We start from the raw sequence: 24,030 nt of genomic DNA on the forward strand, positions 1-24,030 counted from the left end.
ACATGGGCAGACTCAGAGAAGAGTCCCTGAGTCACACTCTTCTGCAGTCTGAATGCCTTTTAAGGGGCACTTTTTCTGGGTTTCCTTTGGCCAATCATTTAGAGTTGCCCGGTTCACAGTCCATATTTGGTGTATCTCAGGATCTTCCTCTATGTGTGTGCACACATCTCTTAGCCAAGATGGATTCTACTAAAGAGGCCTATGGGTACAACATCCCTTGACATCCCTCCCCTTTGACCTCCAAGGAGCCTTTCTGTGCATGTGTGGTCAGGGAGGTCTCCTGACTTTGAGAATGAGAAATATGTGGTATGATCAGGGCCCAGCTTCCTCCCTTAATTATCCTGCTCTTCTTGTCTTACAGTTTCAGTCCACAGGGAATGAATCTCCAACTGCTTTACTCTGGTTGGGGGCCTATCTACTTCCTGCTTCAGTTATAGGAGGGTGAACAAGGCAGAGAGCGGCAGGAGAGGGAAGAGAGGCTGGGCTGGATTTAAGGGTTATGGGGAGTCTGGAGGAAAAGCACGGGGCCTGACATGAAGCATATGAAGTTACAATCAGGAAAAAGCAACAGACTTCGTTCGGAGTGTTAGCTACTTACACCTTTCCTGTTACATGCAGACCATGTTTCAAGTGGGCCACTGAGGAAACTGAGGTATAGAGCTCAGGGATAACTGAAGTAGGGCTGGAAGTCAACCAGAGTAGGTACAGGCTTGAGCCTGTAAACATTAAGGCAGCAATACCCACCAGCAGGTTACAGGTTTCTCTGAAATTAACAGGGTGAAAAACAGTGTGGCATGGAGCATTTTTAATCTACCAAACAGAAGAATGCTCAGACAGGACTAAAGAATATTCCCACCCAGTCAAATAACCTGTTTCTTTCAGGATCACATTCTAAAATAGATCAGCTTCCTATCACAGCCTCTGCATGGCTCATCCCCAGGAAGAGTGAGCCTAAATTTCTATACTGGAAAGTTAGTACATGCCTGGATGTCCTCATTTCTGAGGCAATACTCGCTGTCACAGAATGATGACAACTCCTCTTACTGCTCTATCAGTAACGGGGCAAATGAGAAAGAAGCATGTTGAAGAACATGAGTGTTTGCACTAAGAACACTTTATGTTAAACTACAAATGGCATTTCCAATAAAACATGAAAAGATTCATACGTATCTACAAAATTTAAGTTTTTGATAAACTTTTTAATAAATGCTATATTAACAAGCTAGAAAGGTAAGGAATGTCATAATCAATCTATACGTTCTCTGCAGCATTAGCCTGGAAGATGTTGATGTTCAAATGGGGCAATCATAGATGTGAATTTCCTGGTCATCTCCAACAGACACAATTTTTGAGCCATTTCCATTGTATTTTACTCCCCAGACCTGTAAATAAAAAGAAAAAGTTCTACTAACACCTTTATTCTTTATGAACAAATACCCTTACCCTACTCTCATTATACTGAATCCAGAAAAACAGTTGGATGAGGATGTTCTCATGCTTTCTCAACAGTGAGAATGGGGCTTTTCCTTTAATCAGGCAGCTTCTATTACTACTGTTTAATTATCATCACACTCACCTCCTAACTCCAGATAATTCATTTCTAAACATTTAAATCAAGGTATTCACAAACCTTTCAAAGATTCACAATCGAGGAAGTGGCCTAATGTGAAGATGGAGCCCACGAGGGACCAGCACGGGTTCCCAGGTCTCCAGGAAGGAAAAGGCCTCACAGCTACCCTGAGGTCACTGCCTACAGGGGTAATTGCAAACTGTGCTCCTCGTCCACCTCCTTGTGCCCACAACCCACCTCAGCAATTCTCTCTCTCTTATTAGAGGCCTATAGCACCTGCCCATCCCCAGGAGCTAGGTAACTTGGTGTTGCAAGTCATTGATTCCATTTCCTACATGTTCAATTAACAGATTCACACCTCCTTCCCAGACAGAACTGATGTGGTAGGAATTTTATCAGGTCAAGCCTGTCACTCTATCCCTGAGGTGGGTGTTCTAGCCCTAACTTCAATGCTGTGAACAGGCCAGGTGATGGCTTTATTTCCACTCCAAATGTTTTCCTCTGAGGACTGCACCACACACTGACTCTCTCACACAAGGCAACATAGCCAGCCAGGACTTCCTTCCTGAGTACAATGTTTAAATCCAGGAGTGAAATGTCAAGATTAAATCCTCTCAACTTCACTGGCAACAATGTAAGATTAAGTGTAAAAAAGCATGAACATTTGTTAACTTTAAAATGCATTCCAAAGAGATTCTATGAGATCATCTTAAGAACATACAAAATACATAATTAATAAAAGATGACTTTATACTGCCATGGGTATTTTATTTTTTATACTGCTTCCCCAAGACCCTTGCTATTCAAAGTGGTTGGAACTAGCAGTGCTAGTCTCACCTGAAGCTTGGGACAGAAACTCAGGCACAGGCCAGACCTACTGAATCTGTATTGTTACCAGATCCCCAGGGTACATTAAAGATGGAGAAGCCCTGCCCGAATGCCTTAACATTTCACATTCATCTCACCAGAAGACTCCTGTGAGAATAGAGCCTCTTTTTCCTAATTTAAAGGCTGAAATAAAACTTAGCAATATCTTTAAAGTCAAACAACCTGTTAAGAATTTCTGGCTTCAAGTATATTCAAAGGAAAAAAAAAAATCACATCACTTCTTTGGGCAGCTCCAAAAGAGAGAGTGACGGCTGTGGGATGGAATGGAAACTCCTGAGGAAGCGAGTCCTTCCCGAGACAGCCATGGCCCAGCTGCACCCAGAAAAAGGCCCAGGCATGCCCTAGGCGTTGCTGCAACATGTTTCAAAGAAGTCATTTAAAGGCTGTGCAGCCAGTGCAAGTTTTCCGGTCTACCCATATCATGGGTAGACATACCATGATGCCCTGTGGGTTTCCAGGCTGACAACACATCCCCAGCCTCTGCACCCCAGAGGAACACGGGCTGGATGGACATCCAAGCAATCAAAGCAGCTCAGCTCTGAAGGTCATCCAATCTTGACAACCTCAGCAGGGAGGTTAGGAAAATGAATGAGTTTTGGCATAGCAGTCAGACAATGCTAGCAATCCAAAGACAAAGAAATTTAAATGTTAATTGTGCCATACCTGATCCTGGTGATCAAAGAAGGTGTGAACACAAGTCCTCGTTCCAACATCCCAAACTTTAACACTTTTGTCAGATGAACTATTTTAAAAAAGGAAACATCAGTATCAGAAAAGTTTTCAGACCGGTGCGAAGTTGGAAAGAATCTGACCAAAAATTCCACACTCTTTGACTCAACCTACCTAGAGGCCCCCTTGGTGCGTGTGCGCACAAGCGGCTGACCTGGTCCCCAAAAGGTGGTCAAGAATGTTGGCACAACTGGCTGGCATTCCCCACTCACAGAGCAGCTATTTCCCCAAACTTCTGATCTGCTTGGCCCTCATATTAAATATTCTTGTCAGGAGTCTCGGATGAGAGGCTCCCTCTGGATGGGAGGGAGACTGGTTAAAGCTTCAAAATAAAGGCTCTCAGAGTCTTCTATAAACCTCTGTGCAGTGCTATTAAGCTATCCACCTCCTGGTTTTCAACTGTGTTGGCCATCCTGGGCCTAAACAACATTGGGGTCTCAAAGCATAACATTTTACAGATTTTCATATCTATAGTTACTATCAGAACACAGGTATCCTTATAATGGATACCTACCTACTGTAGGTAGAGGCCTAGATTTATAAGGAAGAAATAAGAACTGAGTTGCTCAAAAGAATCCATCTTTGTTCCAGCTAAGAACAATTAACTTGACAATTTAAAAAACACTGCAGAAAACAAAGGCTACCTGAATAAGAAAAGGGTCACACCATCTTCAAATTTTAAGGCAATTCATACAAGATGACCATCTTCATCTTCCTAACATTTTAGGAACTGATAAGAGTCATAAGTACCTGGAAACAAAGTGTGTGTCATCAGGACAAAATGCAACGTTCAGCACCCAGGATGCGTGGCCACTCAATGTGCCAGCCAAGTTGGCATGTTGTCTGAAATGGGAAAGTTTCAAATAAAATGGAGATGTTAACTTTTAGAATATAATCACTGAAATGGAAGGTATACTGTGTCCATTTAATTGGACCAATTCTGCTCTCCTTGAAATGACAGTATTAACACAGAAATTCTCTTTTCACTGAAGTGCAGTTTCAGCATTAATTTTTTCATCATTCTCTTTTCACATACTGCAGAAACAAAATTTTCAATAGCATTAACCCCAAATATGTCAGAGCCTACAAGAGCCAAAAATAGGACCCTAAACAAGCAGCGCTTAGAAGTTCAAAATAAAGAAGGCTCAACAAGCCAATTCCTAAGGTGAGGAAACAGAACCAGCAGGCAAATAGCCATCTCAGAGTAACTGCAGGTTCTGACCCCTGCCCACCTAGCATCTTTTCCATGTGGAGCCAGTGCCTGTGTCTATGGAAGGTATCAAAATGTATTCTTTACAATAGGTGTGACTTGGACAGACTATTTTTAACTTAACCAAGAATAAGACAGGTCTAATGACTATAGTCATTTTCACTTCTAAAAAAAGTGAAATCAAATCACCCTGGCAGGAGAACAATCCTAAGAGCTGACTAAGGTCAGCAGTTTCACCCCTGAAGCCAGCAGAGTAGAGCAGACCCCAGTTAAGAGGAGAGGTGACCTCAGTAGAAAGATGGAGGACCATGAGAAGGTAAAAGTCCCGAGTGTTCATTCAGTATCAGCACCTTGGCCAAACCACCACCTCAGCTTGGGTTCCTCGCCTGCAATATGACTGGGACCTTAACCTGTGCTACCTCACCGTTAGTTGGGAAGATGATGAAACTGTAACAGTGAAAGCCTTATTAAAGAGAGCTGAACACTTAAGAAGTTGCTAGTATTTATACTGGCCCTGCTGTTGACAAGCAAGCACAACTTGAGACAGGCATCTTTTCTTGGACCCTAACAGCTCATTCAGCTGTAACTCTAGAAACTGCAGTTCTAATACCATGTCTATTTGACAACTTCCTGTTGTCCAAAAGCTCCCAAGTTTAAACTCCTGCAAAACTCTCATAGGCCCACAAAGTAACATGCATGTGGATGGTCATGGTGTGGCACCCATCGCTGCGGCACAGAGAAGGGTGACGGATGCACCCAGTGGATTAGAATGCCACATTCGGAAGCTAGAAGCCAGGCACACTGACTGCAGTACTGAGTTAAAGAATCAGGGACACACGTCAAACACCTTATAGGGGAGACCTCAGTGGGGAACAGGGTGGGGACTGAGAAATATAGGAGAAAAGGAAAAGAGAAAGGGCCCATGCACAGGCTTACAATGAAAGTGAGCTGTCAACTGAAGATTAACTAACTCACTTTTACACCTGCGGTCAAAAACCAACAACAAAAAAGCTCCCTTATCTAGACTTGCTGTAAGCTGGCTTATAAACAGACAACTCCCTAACTAGGGCAGAGGAAGGCCTTCTAGAATGTCACACCCTCAGAAAACAAATGTTCTAATTTTTTCATCATTACTTCAAGCTAGCTACAGCCCATGGCTCTATCTGTTCATCTGTACACTACTCACCTGTCCAAAAGAATTTAAAATCAGCGTGCCCCACAAGAGACAGGATGTGGAAAAGAAGTAGCAAGTAAGCTGATCCTAGTTGGTAACCCACGTACACACGTACGTCCTCCTCTGTAACATCCTAAGCGCAAAGCAGGGATACTGACAGGGGAGGAATGACTGGGGAGACTACAGAGTCTAACAGGCTGAACACATGTCTTTCCTAGACGTAAAGAGGGAGCAGCTCACTTGCTAAGGCTCCTCCTAGTGATAAGAGACAAAACAGGCATTGATATTAAGAGAGAAGTGCTGAATCCCAACAGGTAACTTACACATCATAGATCTTGATGTAGCCATCATCTGAAGCAGTGACAAGGAGCTGTGAATCCGGGGAAAAGGTCAAGGAGCGTATGGGCATAGCATGGCCTGAAATTCACAAAGACTCTTGTCAAACTGAAGAATTACTGTCTCCTATCTCTTCATACAGGTTTCCACAAACTATGTCATCTTTAACGGCTGTTAAGTCACTGAGTTGCACTGCCCAGGTGCTTCAGTCAGAGGCGAGCCACAGACTGTACCCTTCTTCCTAATGCTCCAGAAACATGCACAAAACGCAGGTCCCTCCTCCTGGGAGCCACTTCTCCTCAGATCCCTTCCCAGACCAACTGGACTTCAGGATACATTGCTTAGACAAAACTCCTCTGCCCCTACAGATATGGCCAGACATGGAAACATGCATTGTTTCTGATTTGTATGTTGAATAGATAGGATGCTAGTTCCCTACCAAATCCTTTGTTGTAGGGTAAAAGATGCACTGGAGAGGTCTCCTCCCAACCCTTCCCCTGTCCTAGTACCCCATCCTCCTGCCCAGAGGTCACCAGCGCAGAGTGGGCACAGAACTTTCATTTACCTTCAAACTACTGACAAAAAGGGGCTATTTTCCAATCACAAAATTCTTTAGAGCCAAACAGGACAGAAATAAGACACTCATGCAGCTAGGATATATTAACACATAAATAAAAAGTAAGCCTGGTCATCAAAATAAGCATTTAAAACACTGGTACAAAAACTAATATGTCTAGGTTATAACTACAGTGACAAACGGAGAAGGCAGTGGCACCCCACTCCAGTACTCTTGCCTGGAAAATCCCATGGACGGAGGAGCCTGGTGGGCTGCCGTCCACGGGGTCGCACAGAGTCGGACACGACTGAGCGACTCAGCAGCAGCAGCAGCACAGTGACGAAAGTGAACCTTAGAGGCATTTCCGATTTCCAACTGAGAGTGATGTTTTGCAAACCTAAGGCTCATTTACCATTTAGTAGCATTTTAATGAAAGAGTAAGTCTTCCTTTGTGATCTGATAACCCAGTTTGCACAAAATGATGAACCACACCTTCCAGCGTATGCAGAAGTTTCCCAGTTGCAATATCAAAAATATTGATGATTCCGTCTATGGCTCCACTGGCCAGGTATTTCCCATCAGGACTCTGTAGAGAATGTACAAAAATCATTTCAAACTCCATGTTGTTAAGCCATCCCCCCTCAAACACAAGTAATCTGCTGGTTCCAGGTCTAATTGGCTGACTGGCAAATCAAGCCAGCAGCTTCCTAGTGAGACCAATGCAGAATGTTTATCAAGGAATACAACAGGCTACAAGAGTAAACTGAAAGAATCAGACAGAAACAAAGCAATATTTCCTTACATATGCAATACTAAGAATGAATTTTCCTCTTGTGTCCAAAGAATATTCCTTTTTCCCACTTTCCACACCAAAAATGTTCACTTTTCCCACGTGAGTTCCTGTGGCCAGATACTGAGAATCAGGAGAAAAGGCCAAAGTCCAGGCATCCACTGAACAGAAAAAAAGGGAAAACCATAGTGAGAAAAGAGCTGACCCTAATTTTAAAAATTTTAAAGCTTTACCAAAAGATACATGTTTTAAAATTGGAGGAATAGTGTCCTGATTCATAACAGGACATTGTAAAGACATTAATTGTATTAATATGGGCATAGCATGGCCTGAAATTCACAAAGACCCTTGTTAAGCTGGAGAATCACTGTCTCCTATCTCCTCATACAGGTTTCCACGAACTATGTCATCTTTAACGGCTATTAAGTCACTGAGTTGCACTGCTCAGGTGCTTCGATCAGAAGTCCAACATTAATATGCCCAATATTAATATGTTGTAAAGATATTAATTCTATACCAATTTAATGTAAGGGTTTCTTAATTTTTCACTAAAAATGTAGACAGACAGAACAATACCAAGTGTTAGCAAGGGTGTCAGTTCAGTTTAGTCACTCAGTCATGTCTGACTCTTTGCGACCCCATCAATCACAGCACGCCAGGCCTCCCTGTCCATCACCAACTCCCAGAGTCCACCCAAACCCATGTCCATTGAGTCAATAATGCCATCCAACCATCTCATCCTCTGTCGTCCCCTTCTCCTGCCCTCAATCCTTCCCAGCATCAGGGTCTTTTCCAATGAGTCAGCTCTTCACATCAGGTGGCCAAAGTATTGGAGTTTCAGCCTCAACATCAGTCCTTCCAATGAACACTCAGGACTGATTTCCTTTAGAATGGACTGGCTGGATTTCCTTGCAGTCCAAGGGACTCTCCAGAGTCTTCTCCAACACCACAGTTCAAAAGCATCAATTCTTCGGCAGTCAGCTTTCTTTATAGTCCAACTCTCACATTCACACATGACTACTGGAAAAACCATAGCCTTGATTAGATGGACCTTTGTTGGCAAAGTAATGTCTCTGCTTTTGAATATGCTGTCTAGGTTGGTCACAACTTTCCTTCCAAGAAGTAAGCGTCTTTTAATTTCATTGCTGCAATCGCCATCTACAGTGATTTTGGAGCCCAGAAAAATATAGTCAGCCACTGTTTCCCCATCTATCTGCCATGAAGTGATAGGACCGGATGCCATGATCTTAGTTTTCTGATGTTGAGCTTAAGCCAACTTTTTCACTCTCCTCTTTCACTTTCACCAAGAGGCTCCTTAGTTCTTCTTCACTTTCTTCCGTAAGGGTGGTGTCATCTGCATATCTGAGATTATTGATATTTCTTCCAGCAATCTTGATTCCAGGTTGAGCTACCCCACATCCAAGGTAAGGAGCAGCGGCTGAGCTTTGCTAGAGCAGTGGTGAAGAGAGACCCCGCGTCCAAGGTAAGAGAAACCCAGGTAAGATGGTAGGCACTGAGAGAGGGGATCAGGGGGCAGACAGACTGAAACTACAGTCATGGACAACTAGCCAATCTGATCACACAGACCACAGCCTTGTCTAACTCAGTGAAACTAACCCATGCCATATGGGGCCACCCAAGACGGGCGGGTCATGGTGGAGAGGTCTGACAGGATGTGGTCCACTGGAGAAGGGAATGGCAAACCACTTCAGTATTCTTCCCTTGAGAACCCCATGAACAGTATGAAAAAACAAAAAGATAGGACACTGAAAGATGAACTCCCCAGGTCAGTAGGTGCCCAATATGCTACTGCAGATCAGTGGAGAAATAACTCCAGAAAGAATGAAGGGATGGAGCCAAAGCAAAAACAACACCCAGCTGTGGATGTGACTGGTGATAGAAGCAAGATTCGATGCTGTAAAGAGCAATATTGCATAAGAACCTGGAATGTTAGGTCCATGAATCAAGGCAAATTGGAAGTGGTCAAATAGGAGATGACAAGAGTGAACATCAACATTCTAGGAATCAGTGAACTAAGATGGACTGGAATGGGTGAATTTAACTCAGATGACCATTATATCTACTACTGTGGGCAGGAATCCCTTAGAAGAAATAGAGTAGCCATCATAGTCAACAAGAGTCCAAAATGCAGTACTTGGGTGCAATCTCAAAAACGACAGAATGATCTCTGTTCCAAGGCAAACCATTCAATATCACAGTAATCCAAGTCTATGTCCCGATCAGTAACACCAAAGAGCTGAAGTTGAACAGTTCTATGAAGACCTATAAGACATTCTAGAACTAACACCCAAAAAAGATGTACTTTTTATTATAGGGGACTGGAATGGAAAATTAGGAAGTGAAGAAACACCTGGAGTAACAGGCAAATTTGGCCTTGGAGTACAGAATGAAGCAGGGCAAAGGCTAACAGAGTTCTGCCAAGAGAACGCACTGGTCATAGCAAACACCCTCTTCCAACAACACAAGAGAAGACTCTACACATGGACATCACCAGATGGTTGATGCCGAAATCAGATTGATTATATTCTTTGCAGCCAAAGATGGAGAAGCTCTATACAGTCAGCAAAAACAAGACTGGGAGCTGACTGTTGCTTGGATCATGAACTCCTTATTGCCAAATTCAGACTGAAATTGAAGAAAGCGGAGAAAACCACTAGACCATTCAGGTATGACCTAAATCAAATCCCTTACGACTATACAGAGGAAGTGAGAAATAGATTTAAGAGACTAGATCTGCCAGACAGAGTGCCTGATGAACTACGGATGGAGGTTCATGACACTGTACAGGAGATAGGAATCAAGACCAACCCCAAGAAAAAGAAATGCAAAAAAACAAAAGCAAGAGTGTAGTGAAACCAAAATCCTCATACACTGGTGGGAATATAAAATGGTATGGCTACTTTGAAGAACAGTTTTGATAGCTTAAGTGAAAACACACACCATAATACCTAGCAATTCCACTTCTAGAGAAATGGAAACACATCTTCATGAACAGAACTGAACCTGGATGCTCACAGAAGCATTATTAAGAATACTCAAAAACTGGAGAGAATCCAAATATCCATCAGTTGATGAATGAATGAACAAAATGTGGAATATCCCTGTAACGGAATACTTACTAATAAGCAATAAAAAGGAACAGACTACCAATACATACTACAACATGGATAAACCTCAAAAACATTATGCTAAAGAAAGATATGTAAGACAATACAATTTCACTTATGTGAAATCTTTCAGAACGGCAAAACTACAGAGACAGAAACCTGATCAGTGGTTGTCTGAGGCTGAGGGTGGGAGCACAGGTTAACTATATATGGGCATGAGGGAACATTTGGGGGACATGGAAGTGTTCTAAAACTGAATTGGAGTGATGGCTACACAACTATGGAAATTTACTAAAACTTGTTAAACTGTATAATGGGTTAATTTCAGAGTGTAATTATAGAGGTGAAAGTCTGCCTCACCAAGCTGCAAATAAATGAAGAGGTACCAGAAATATTCTCATATAAAACTATAATATGACAAAGTATTTATCACAAATTGGCAAGAGAATAAGGACTGGAAAGAGGCATTGTTTTTTTTTAAACCAACTGGTTTTTAAGTTATATCACACAATCTGATTTCAAAGCTTCTATTCAGATGCTATTTCTGTATTACAGTGCTTCTGTGTAAAGGTCTCCAGACTCCTGGGCAGCCTGGGTAAGCACATGTGCTTTATACTTCCATCTGGACCACTGATGATATTTCAGCACTTCTTTTCTCAGTTATGTGGGAAACTCTTCATGGGCAATCTCAAAGAGCTTTAGGAGCCTCTGGGATCAGAGCCTAGAGAGCAAGGAACAGTCCAGTTGTCCGGTGCTGGTCGAGGTCCCTTTGCCCATGCCCAGTCTTATACGGGAATGTTCCCTAAGTCCTGCCCTTCCTGTACCTGCCCAGAAACAGTGCTTGTAAGATCAAAGGGAGAAGAAAGGCTGCTTCCCCAGTCACTCTCCTTACTCCTAGGGGAGGGCTCGAAGAGGTCAAGCCCTTCTCAGCCCACAGGAGAGAGGTCTCCCTGAACGTGACTCATGGCAGATAGGGGCTCCCAGCACAGATGGGTCAGTACCATATACCAGGGTGAGTTTTAAAATAAAAATCTCTTGCAAATTTTAACACACATACTCAAAGTAGTAACTAATTTACCTCTATCACTTAAGAAATACTTGTTTCAGAAAAGAAATTAACTTCAAAAGTGCTCAACCAAGAAGATCTAAAAAAGCTTTTGTTATAATCAATCTCTCACAAGGCTGCTTTTTAGTGTCTATCTAATGACTACACCATTTATTCCAACAGGATTATGTTCTCTTATTCCTATTATAATTAGTTGTTTACAGGAATAATGGTTATTAGAAAATCTGATTATGATTCCTTGAAGTTCAGTAAAATAACTTTGGAATTACTTTTACATTTCCCTTATTAGCTGTTTGATAATATAAAACTTTTAGTGGTGAATGTCCTTTTCCTCGAAATTGAAGGAATGTTTATTCCTCAATTTAACCTTGCACTCTAAAATTTACTTTAACATTTGCATAATATTTATCTTAATCACTAAGTTCCACCTCATCAGTGAAGAGAGTAACTCTTCTTTACACTGGGACATCCTGAACCATCTGATGTTGAGAGGCCCCTATGCTTGCACTTTCTTCTTCGACATCTTTGACATCAGTTTGCTGCAGCCACAGCCTGGGTGAGGCGTCAAATAAAGGATCTTCCCCGTCATCTTCCCTTTCTTCTACTTCTTCCCTTTCTTCTTCAGGATCTGAGCTCTTTCTCTTTCCTCCTCCTTCTGTTCCTCCTCTCACATTCTCCAGGCATATTTTCAAGGCTGGTATAACGTAAATGGCCATTTGCCTAAATTCATTAGATCTAGGCTTACTAGTTTTACCTTTAGATGAATTCAACTGAGCTGCTCCTCAGTTGTCAATAGCAATGGTTGATTTTATTATTTACTCAAATAACTGTTGTTTAATGGTCTGGTATACTTTTTGAAGATTCCTATCCAAAAAAGAAAATAAATCCAACTTTATATTCATCTCAGAATCTTTTTTCTTTCCTAACAGTATTCTTTCAATGATCCCTTGCCACAACTGGAACCACTATGTAGCTTACGATACTATTTGTCAGAAAAGGCAAGCTGGATACAGACTTCATCCTTTTCCTTAGAACCAATCCAGCACTCATTTCTTCAACTGCAGTGTGGCCGGGGCTACAAAGCCACACAGTGACCTTAGCGTCATGGGAGGGCTTAGATGCCCACGATGAAGAGGCAGCAATAAATCCACCTCTTCCTCTTCTTCTCAGCTTAACAGACTCTGTGCACTAGTTTGGGGACCCAGGTCCTCCATAAAAGATAGCAATAGGGCAAGGACACATGTAAAAACAATTATCTGGGGAGTCAGAATGTTTGAGTGACTTTTTTCAAATACATATCCTGGCCCACACACCCCAAAACTGATTCAGTGGATCCAAAATAGGAACTGGACATATGTATTCAATGGACATGAGTCTGAGCAAACTCAGGGAGATAGTGAAGGACACGGAAGCCTGGCACGCTAGGCTATGAGGTCACAAAGAGTCAGATACGACCGAGCAACTGAACAAGAACAACATATGTGTTCCTTAAAAAGCTCCAACAGTTAAGACTCAGAGATGTCAAATACTGGCACTGAGGGTAAATGAACTCAGTTTTCAGACAACACAGAGTCCTTAAAACCCTGGGACCACCATTCTTTCCAAACTAAGTACAACTTATAGGATGCTACTGAACATAACACAAGAGAAGACTACACATGGACATCACCAGATGGTCAACACCAAAATCAGATTGATTATTTCTATGTAGCCAAAGATGGAGAAGCTCTATACAGTCAATAAAAACAAGACCAGGAGCTGACTGTGGCTCAGATCATGAACTCGTTATTACCAGATGCAGACTCAAATTGAAGAAAGTAGGGAAAACCGCTAGACCATTCAGGTCTGACCTAAACCAAATCCCTTATGATTATACAGTGGAAGTGAGAAATAGATTTAAGGGCCTAGATCTGATAGATAGAGTGCCTGATGAACTATGGAATGAGGTTCGTGACATTGTACAGGAGACAGGGATCAAGACCATCCCCATGGAAAAGAAATGCAAAAAAGCAAAATGGCTGTCTGGGGAGGCCTTACAAATAGCTGTGAAAAGAAGAGAGGCAAAAAGCAAAGGAGAAAAGGAATGACATAAGCATCTGAATGCAGAGTTCCAAAGACTAGCAAGGAGATAAGAAAGCCTTCTTCAGCGATCAATGCAAAGAAATAGAGGAAAACAACAGAATGGGAAAGACTAGAGATCTCTTCAAGAAAATCAGAGATACCAAGGGAACATTTCATGCAAAGATGGGCTCAATAAAGGACAGAAATGGTATGGACCTAACAGAAGCAGAAGATATTAAGAAGAGGTGGCAAGAAATACATGGAAGACTGTACAAAAAAGATCTTCACGACCCAGATAATCATGATGATGTGATCACTCATCTAGAGCCAGACATCTTGGAAAGTGAAGTCAAGTGGGCCTTAGAAAGCATCACTATGAACAAAGCTAGTAGAGGTGATGGAATTCCAGTTGAGCTGTTTCAAATCCTGAAAGATGATGCTGTGGAAGTGCTGCACTCAATATGCCAGCACATTGGAAAACTCAGCAGTGGCCATAGGACTGGAAAAGGTCAGTTTTCATTCCAATCCCAAAGAAAGGCAATGCCAAAGAATGCTCAAACTACTGCACAACTGCACTCATCTCGCATGATAGTAAAGTATGCTCAAAATTCTCCAAGCCAGGCTTCAGCAATAAGTGAACCGTGAACTTCCTGATGTTCAAGCTGGTTTTAGAAAGGGCAGAGGAACCAGAGATCAAATTGCCAACATCCGCTGGATCATGGAAAAAGCAAGAGAGTTCCAGAAACACATCTATTTCTGCTTTATTGACTATGCCAAAGCCTTTGACTGTGTGGATCACAATAAACTGTGGAAAATTCTGAGAGAGATGGGGATACAAGACCACCTGACCTGCCTCTTGAGAAATCTGTATGCAGGTCAGGAAGCAACAGTTAGAACTGGACATGGAACAACAGACTGGTTCCAAATAGGAAAAGGAGTACGTCAAGGCTATATACTGTCACCCTGCTTATTTAACTTCTATGCAGAGTACATCATGAGAAACGCTGGACTGGAAGAAACACAAGCTGGAATCAAGATTGCTGGGAGAAATATCAATAACCTCAGATATGCAGATGACACCACCCTTATGGCAGAAAGTGAAGAGGAGCTAAAGAGTCTCTTGATGAAAGTGAAAGAGGAGAGTGAAAAAGTTGGCTTAAAGCTCAGCATTCAGAAAACGAAGATCATGGCATCTGGTCCCATCACTTCATGGCAAATAGATGGGGAAACAGTGGAAACAGTGTCAGACTTTATTTTTTGCGGCTCCAAAATCACTGCAGATGGTGATTGCAGCCATGAAATTAAAAGACGCTTACTCCTTGGAAGAAAAGTTATGACCAACCTAGATAGCATATTCGAAAGCAGAGACATTACTTTGTCGACTAAGGTCCGTCTAGTCAAGGCTATGGTTTTTCCTGTGGTCATGTATGGATGTGAGAGTTGGACTGTGAAGAAGGCTGAGCGCCGAAGAATTGATGCTTTTGAACTGTGGTGTTGGAGAAGACTCTTGAGAGTCTCCTTGGACTGCAAGGAGATCCAACCAGTCCATTCTGAAGGAGATCAACCCTGGGATTTCTTTGGAAGGAATGATGCTAAAGCTGAAACTCCAGTACTTTGGCCACCTCATGAGAAGAGTTGACTCATTAGAAAAGACTCTGATGCTGGGAGGGATTGGGGGCAGGAGGAGAAGGGGATGACCGAGAATGAGATGGCTGGATGGCATCACAGACTCAATGGACGTGAGTCTGAGTGAACTCCGGGAGTTGGTGATGGACAGGGAGGCCTGGCGTGCTGCGATTCATGGGGTCACAGAGAGTCGGACACGACTGAGCAACTGAACTGAACTGAACTGAACATAACTGGTGGGAAGCAAATCTACTGGGGCTCCAACGCAGGAAATTACGTTAAGAAAAGCCCTGAGCAGTTCTGTAATCACTCCATGGAGGGATGTGCCAGAGAGGCACCAGGCTCTCTGTACTCCTTCCAGTCATCACCCATTCTGGCAGAACAGGCTCTGCTCATGAAAGCTATATGGTCATATACAAGTAAATATAGGGCCACAAGGAATCTGAAATGTCATGTTGCTTGTCCCATTGAAATTATTAATTCCCATTATTTCAGATGTTTATCAAGGCTAGTGGACAAGACTATGCTGTCCTACAGAACTTTAAAAAAATCGATTTGTTTCTTTAGCAGTTTCATGTATCAATCATACACTAGAAATAGGCACTTTAATCATACTTAGTTGAGATTACCATGACACAGATCTAGGAGGACACAGCGCTTTTCATTCTAGACCTCTATAAGTGGATCCATTCAGAATATGGCAGAGAACCTGTGGACCATCCAGACACAGGTCCACAATCCCAAGTCAGCGATTTGAAACCCAAGGGATGAAAACTATAAGTTTTTAGAAATAATTTTAGTACCCAAATTCACTTGGCAATAAAACTGGAACTGATATAAGGCTATTTATAGCTTATCTTTATCTCCTAGTACAAATACTCATGTTTAGTTGCTGAGATACTAGTATTTGATTAGAGTGCTGTCCCAGTCCCACTGAAGCAAAGAGGTGGCAAGAATACACAGAAGAACTGTACAAAAAGATCTTCACGACCCAGATAATCACGATGGTGTGATCACTCACCTAGAGCCAGACATCCTGGAATGTGAAGTCAAGTGGGCCTTAGAAAGCATCACTATGAATAAAGCTAGTGGAGGAACAGGCAGTTCATACACCCATATTACCAATCTCAAATCCAAAAACTTCTAAACACTAAAACACATCTCTCCCTAAAGATATCAAAAAGGGATCGTAAACCTCTAGCATCTTTTCTAAGAGTAAAACACTTACCAGGTCCTGCATCTATAGACTTTATCTGTTTGCCGTTTTCCAAGTCCCAGAGACGAATATGAGCATCAAGAGAACTGGATGCAGCGATGGGCAGGGTGTGGCTGATGTCCACAGACACCACACCCAGCTGGTGGCCCTCCAGACTCCACTGTAGGTCCAGCTTCTCATCACGCCTTCAGTGGGGGACAGAGAAATGGATTTCTTCACACACAACACATGGTACCTGGCATCTGAAATTTTGGGCTCCTATACTATGCATTATCAGAGGTCTGTGAAATGCAGAATCAAGACAGGAAATGAAGAGCCACAGAACACCAAATGCAGCCAACTTTTAACCATAGCAGTTTTTTTCTTTCAACCATAAGGCCTTAACAGTGAATAACAGGAAAACAAGTGAGAAAAAAAGAGTCTGCCTTTTTATACCACCATATCGCCATTGCTTTCTTGCATAGGTAATAGTAAATACTTCTCTGATTGTAACTTGGGAGCCCAGAAGAAAAACCCCAACTTCCAAGGCTGTATTGTAGAGGAAAGAGCACTCACCATTTCCAGACCTTCACCAGGTCATCCAGGGATCCCGTGACCACTGTCTCAGAGTTTTCTTTCTTGTTTGACCCCCAGGCAACTGACCAGATGGCATCATCATGGGCTGGAACAGAAAGTCATTCATATAAAGTCTTCATGCAACTTCTAAACTGAATGTGCTAAGATAAAGTGGAAATACTGTTACACCAATTCTGAGATTTTTGAGGTAATATCCACCTGTATCTGCTTTACTGTTTTGCAGATGGCTTTCCCACACAGCTTTTGTTAGAACAATGGAGGCAGATAACAAAACCAGAGGTTCTGAAAAAGTCGCTGGTCCCAAAACACAGGTTTACCAGGTGGGGGAGCAGTACTGGAATAATCCAGTGTCCTTTCTACGTTAGTATGCTGTCTGACATGCATTAGTTTGGAATGGCTCTTACTTGACTAAAGTGAAACCCACCTCCCAAAAGAGATCAAACTTGTTAAGAGTAATTTCTTAATAGATGTTTGGAAACCAGTAGGCAGGTCAACTATAAACAGTACAGGTCCGAAAATAACTAACTAAAATAGGCGCCACATGATTTGCCTTTTGCCACAAGTCTATTATGTTTAACGGGCCAGTTATTACTTTAATCCTTTTGTAGGGATTACCTCAATTAACCACAACAACCCTCAGAATAGCATGTTCATGCTACAGATTAACGGAGAAGGCAATGGCAACACACTCCAGTACTCTTGTCTGGAAAATCCCATGGATGGAGGAGCCTGGTGGGCTGCAGTCCATGGGGTCGCACAGAGTTGGACACAACTGAGTGACTTCACTTTCACTTTTCACTTTCTTGCATTGGAGAAGGAAATGGCAACCCACTCCAGTGTTCTTGCCTGGAGAATCCCAGGGAGGGCGTAGCCTGGTGGGCTGCCGTCTATGGGGTCGCGCAGTCGGACACAACTAAAGCAACTTAGCAGCAGCAGCTACAGGTAAAAATCAGAGGCTTAGAGAAGCCTAGTAGCTCACCCAAAGTCAAAAGCTACCAAGAGGCAGAGCTGGTATTCAAACCTAAAAACCTAAACTCCCTACTAACTAAAGTCCACTTTAAATTCTACGTCTGTAAGCTGTATATCTGGTGGGCCATACTGGTGGGTCTGCAGACCTGGTATACGAATACAAATGTAACAAGTGCCCAAGAGGCTTTCTTCACACCTGGCAGCAATCCTTCAGGGACACCTTTCCAAGACATGAATACAAGGACATTCAACTTAGACAGCTGTGAGTTACATCTTGGCTTCCACTACAATCCCCACCTGACCCAAGTCTGCCAGCTTGCCCCTGGATGGCATTAGGTGCATACAAGGTAGCTGACTGACAAGCTGACTAGCTGCTAGTTACCTATGTTCGCTAACTTGAAAGAATGCTTTGGGTTTAAACTTCAGACTACCTAAATGTCACTACTTAAAGAGGAAGAGCTTTATTAGGCATTCCACAAATTTCTCCAGGCTTTACGTAACCTATCTAGGCTGTGGTGACGAAATGAGACACACGTGAACAGTCCCTGCACACCCTCCTTTCCGTGTATGAAGTCCAGTCACTGGATAGTCACCTTTCCAGACAGACTCTGACCTCCCTCCTTCTCCCATCCCCACCACTACCACTGACACACGCCCACCCATATACTCAGTGGTCTTGACAGAAATTCACCTATTCTATCCTCCTCTTTTATTGAGGGTCAAAGGCCCTCTGTGAGACTCGCTCCACTTGTTAAGTGGAGGAGCCTGAATAAAGGCTCTCACGAGAACTTCTGCGTTCATGGCCAGGCTCAAGTTTACCTCCCCAGGTGAGCTGGTATTAACAGAGTCCTGAGACTCAGAGTTTCCTTCTTTCACTTTGATAGCCGGGAAGCTCAGTCACCTTCCTCAAGCGGGAAAAAGTTTCCTCAGCCCAGAGTTCTCCAATCTATCATTTCCTTCTTGCTCTTTAAGTTAGTGGTTGGCTTTTTTGCTGTTGGTTGTTTGTTCCAAAGTGTATTTGTTTTCAGCTGCCCCTGCCAATTCTTATGTAAAGTGAGTATGGCTGGAACTGCATGTCTGGTCAGCACGACAAAAACCTTAAGCCACGGACAACAGCTTTTCACAGGTGAATATCTTGAACTGGCAAGCTGCTTACCTTGCTCTTGTTTGAAGAGAATACTGTACTAAAAAAGAACAGAAGACACATTAAACCAATGGTCAGATTTCAGATGTGTCCCATCCCTTCCCTAAAACACCTCCCAACTCACCACCTTGTGCCCCAGCAGACAGAATCACCAGTGTTAGGTACCTCCCTTGCTGTGGCCTGACCTCCTGCGAGCTCATGCAAGGTTTGTAGTGTTACTTCTTAAAGAAACTATAGTCTCTTAAAGAAAACAATTAGTTCTTAAAGAAGCTAGAGTCTCTTCTAACTACTTCCACCCACCAAAAAACAGTAAAAAATTATGTGCTTTTTCCTGCTCTCATCACCAGGAAGCTCAAAGTCCAGTTTGCAGCTTAATTTTGGTAGTTGTATAAAACCACACAGCCTGCATAATAACCTGTTAACTGTCCCTAATTTTATTACAAAGACATGTTTCTCCCTTTCTAATTTTTCTTTCTCGTTTTTGTGTACAAATTCTTTTAAGCTTCCTCAATCCCTTTGTAAACTGTGGTACAGACTGAAATAAAATTACCCTTCTCTCAGTGTTGTGCATTTTACTAATGCCACCTAACCCTCTGGTGACTAGGTGCCCAGGATACCCTCTTCTTCAGAAGCAGAGCAGATGCTAGTTTTCTGACTACAAACCCAGACAATGTATTGGGCTCGAACCCCCAAAGAGACCAACTGGTACTCTTCTTCTCCCTAGGCCTTACCTGGTTGGTCATCTCCTTAACCAAGGATGAAGGGCTAAAGGCCAGACAGCTCTGTGGAAACAACACCAGGGCTTCAGTAAGAGGCGGCCATCAGGATAGAAGGCTATAGAAGGTTCCCTGGATCAAGACTGTAAGGCAACTCTTGGCCAGAGTTGACCTGACACTTTGCTATAGATTGATCCCAGGGTCCCTGTTCACAAGCCCTACCAGGTGGCACAGTCTTCTTTCTCAACTAATATCTACCACCTCTTATATTTTCTTCTCCTCAAGTTGACTACAGAGAGGATCCAGTCTCCCTCCTTGCTGTTTTTCCAAGAGATATAACCATAGGATCTTTTAATTTAAAGTATTATTTTATTAAAAACTCAACAAGCAAATATGGGGGAGCAAAGTTCTTACGGTCCATGCAGGGATCGCAGCCAAAAATGCATATAAGAGCCAGCAGGAGTGTAAACGAGGGTGTGAGCTAGAGGAGATTACATGTCTCCCCAAAGCTATAATAAGGCTTCTTAACTTTTGTGTGTGTGCTACAGAATCCTCCCCCCCCAACCCCAGGTAGCTTTGTAAAGCCTATAAATCCCTTTTCAGGATGTTTTAAAATACATACAATACATAGGATTAGAAAGGAAACCAAGTATAGTCCATTCTCGTTATTCCAGGCAGTTAAGTTCCATAAAGTCAGTGAATACTGAGTTAGTGAACACTGATCCACTCTTCCTGGGAGAGACACTATATTAGGTTCCTGCAAGACTCTGGTAAATATGGGACAACTGATCAATAAGTAACTTTATTTTCTGCGTGTTTCTGTTTAAAGACACCCTATTTTACATTGGCGATTCATTAATATTGAACTCACAGCTAACAGCGACATAATTCATGCTTATATGAAGTTTATCCACAGATGTGTTTTCTCCATAAGACACATCACAGTCTTCCTGGACTTAGGAACACTAAGAGAGCCTTACTACTGTGCTTGGAGGGCTATTTTAAATAGTGAAGTCACCAATAAAACCCAAAACTACAAAAATCCTAACACTAACAGATTGAAAAAAAGACACTTGTTTACAGCATGATAACTGAAACAAGAAAGCAGAGTGCTTCCTTGTTCAACTGCAGCTAAGAATGTGCGTCAGTTGACTCAAAATTTTCACCACCTCGCACACGTCCAAAATCACAAAGTGCTGCAAATGATGATTTGAGGGCTACAAATTTTAGAATGTAGATGAATTTGGAAATACAGAGCCTGAGAATAGTAAGGATCAACTGTATACAGAAATAAAATTTTACCAAATACAAAAATTAGATTTTGTGATAGCATATGTGAGTCTTTATTTACACATTATATAACAAGATTTAGCAGCAAATCTAACAACTACCATAATTTCAAAGTTATGATGAACTTATACAATATCCTAAGATACGAAAATACATGTGATTTCTATTGGTGACAAAGTCACCCTGTTAATACTTGGTTTGCTGACTACATTTATAATTGAAGGAAATGCTAAATTTCAGTTAGAAGTCTGAGAACACAAGGATGCAATTTTTTTTCTCATGCAAGTTCATGGCCCCCTCAATTCTATCCATGGACAGAGGAGACTATACATCTAAGGCATCCATGTTCAGGTTACTTGCTTCAAATTTGCAAACTCAAAAAGACTACTGTGAAGGTTTTCCAAGGATAACAGAAAAAACAATTTCTAAATAACCTTGCCAGTGAAGATCTCAGTCAAGGCGGTAGTGCTTAATTCATTTGTGACCCAAGAACAGTGTCTTGGCAAGGGTAGGAAAGAAAGGCAGGTCAAGCCAGTTTCGCTGGAGTAAACAGTATACAAACTCTCTTGGGCACCAACCTTCTGCCCTTCAAATCCTGCCTCACATCCCTGCAACAGAAACAATTCCCTGCAACAAGGAGAAACAAGAGTAGCAAGGTCTGCAAGAAGTCAACTTCCAAGAAGCCAGGCTCCTCAAGATAGAGGTGTGCTTCTATCAATGAATGTATGTTTGATGATGTACCATGAGTCAGGGTACCATGATGTATCCTGTTTTACATATCACATGTAGGTTAGCTCACTGAACCCTCTCACCTCATTTAATAGATATTCTTATTATAATCTTTAAGTTCCTCATAAAGAAAGTGAGACTTCAAGAGAGGTTAAGGAGCCTCCCCCAAGGTTAGTCTCACAGAAGAAGGTGGATACAAGCTTATAGTATAGGTTACACTACCTTGTGGCTCAGTTGGTAAAGAATCCGCCTGTAATTTGGGAGACCTGGGTTCGATCCCTGGGTTGGGAAGATCCCCTGGAGAAGGAAAAGGCTACCCACTCCAGTATTCTGGCCTGGAGAATTCCATGGACTGTATAGGCCATGGGGTCGCAAAGAGTCGGACACGACTGGGCGACTTTCACTTCCACACTGCCTTTTACATCAGTTTCTTATCTTACAATAATTTCAGCGTTAAGAGGACCCCAAAAGCCCCTTGTGTCACCTTCCTTCTTTAGAGAACTCTCCTCTCATTTCCCAAGCAGAATTCATTGCTTCCTCAATGTTTCCAAAGAATACTACACATGCCTCTATTAAAGTACTCAAGGAGGTCAGTTCAGTTCAGTTCAGTCGCTCAGTCGTGTCCGACTCTTTGCGACCTCATGAATTGCAGCACGCCAGGCCTCCCTGTCCATCACCATCTCCCGGAGTTCACTCAGACTCACGTCCATAGAGTCGGTGATGCCATCCAGCCAGTAACCCGCAATACTACATGGTACTTGAAGTAAAGATAACTCAGCCTGTGCCTGCACCTGTCCAGCTCGCTACCGAAAAAGACAGCGTGGCCTACCACTGGAAAACTTCGGTTAAGACAGTTCTGACTATCGACACTGAGACCAGCCCTAACCTCGAGGCTGCACAGACCATCCTCAGGATGCAAGATGAGGCCACCTACCCTCTCCCCTCAGGCCCCACACACCGAGGCAGCCAGAGTAAATGGAGTCACGGAAGCCACCATCCTCAGGCCCTGCGGCGTGGGGCATTCCTGAGCAAACCCTCCTAGAGGTAGTCTCAGGCCCACTGTCGCTCACTCGCCCTCCACCTGGACCGTTATAGGCACCTACGAGTGCCACCCCCAACCGCTTTGCGGACCAACTCACCGCCTCACTGCCCGGCTGCACTGCCCCGCGGCTCCTCTGACGCCAGGTTCCGCGCGACCGCGACGCGGGGTGATTAGCTCACGAAGAGGCGGGACATCTCGCCGGTCCCCAAGGCGCAGGCGCACACAGCAGCGCCGGCTGCCTCAATGCGCGCCGGGAGGGGAGGAGGATGGGCGTGGGGAAGGGGAAGAGACCACGCCCGGTCACCTTGGTTTCCCCCGGGGCGGGGCCACTGAGAACCGGCTTGCGGATGGGTTCCAATTTCTTTATTTGTACTTTGAGATAGACTACACTTGATGACCGCAAGAGTTCTATTGCTTCAAAACTTTTTCAGTGACATAGAGCTTTATATTTCAACTGTAAGGTCACAACCGGTTGTTGTTCAGTCGCTCAGTCGTGTCTGATTCTTTGCGACCCCATGGACAGCAGCACGCCAGGTTTCCCTGTCCTCCCACTATCTCCCAGTTTGCTCAGACTCATGTCCATTGAGTTTGTGATGCCATCCAATCATCTCATCCTGTCGTCCCCTTCTCCTGCCTTCAGTCTTTCCCAGCATCAGGGTCTTTTCCAATGAGTCAGCTCTTCCCATCAGGTAGCCAAAGTATTGGAGCTTCAGCTTCAGCATCAGTCCTTCCAATGAATATTCAGGGTTGATTTCCTTTAGGATTGACTGGTTTGATCCCCTTGCAGTCCAAGGGACTCTCAAGAATCAACTGTCAACTGTCAACACCACAGTTCAAAAGTATCAGTTCTTTGGTGCTCAGCCTTCTTTATGGTCCAACTCTCACATCCATACATGACTACTGGAAAAACCATAGCTTTGACTAGACGGGCTTTCTTTGTGGCTCAGCTGGTAAAGAATCTGCCTGCAATGCAGGAGACCTGATCCCTGGGTTGGGAAGATCCCCTGGAGAAGGGAAAGGCGACCGACTCCAGTATTCTGGCCTGGAGAATTCCATGGACTCTATAAAACATTGGGTCGCAAAGAGTTGGACAGGACCAAGCGACTTTCACTTTCACTCCACTTGACTAGACACACCTTTGTCGGCAAAGTAATGTCTTTGCTTTTTTTTTTTTTTGTCTTTGCTTTTTAATAGGCTAAGTTTATCACAGCTTT

The 24,030-nt window shown here is 43.1% G+C and overlaps 1 protein-coding gene across 4 annotated transcripts; it reads right to left on the minus strand.

Annotated features, from left to right (window-relative positions):
- Positions 1-1,178: 1,178 nt before the first annotated feature.
- SKIC8 (SKI8 subunit of superkiller complex) lies at positions 1,179-23,068 on the minus strand. Of its 4 annotated transcripts, none has more exons than XR_011250439.1 (11): positions 22,914-23,021; positions 19,771-19,821; positions 19,052-19,079; positions 16,906-17,011; positions 16,363-16,535; positions 7,266-7,414; positions 6,956-7,049; positions 5,895-5,988; positions 3,302-4,030; positions 3,122-3,200; positions 1,179-1,382 (listed from the first exon to the last, which is right to left on the minus strand). XR_011250439.1 is itself a non-coding variant. In XM_069560114.1 (11 exons), the coding sequence occupies exons 2-11, from the start codon at positions 19,780-19,782 to the stop codon at positions 1,293-1,295; spliced, it is 918 nt and encodes a 305-aa protein (XP_069416215.1). In that variant the 5' UTR covers positions 19,783-19,821; positions 22,914-23,068; the 3' UTR covers positions 1,179-1,292. The 4 variants fall into 4 exon arrangements, 3 of the variants coding, with proteins under 3 accessions (XP_069416215.1, XP_069416216.1, XP_069416217.1); XM_069560114.1 differs by having other exon boundaries at positions 3,938-4,030; positions 22,914-23,068; XM_069560115.1 differs by having other exon boundaries at positions 3,938-4,030; positions 22,709-22,940.
- Positions 23,069-24,030: the final 962 nt, after the last annotated feature.

This window comes from Ovis canadensis, chromosome 18 (genome assembly GCF_042477335.2).
Source record: "Ovis canadensis isolate MfBH-ARS-UI-01 breed Bighorn chromosome 18, ARS-UI_OviCan_v2, whole genome shotgun sequence".
NCBI classification, from domain to species: Eukaryota; Metazoa; Chordata; class Mammalia; order Artiodactyla; family Bovidae; genus Ovis; species Ovis canadensis.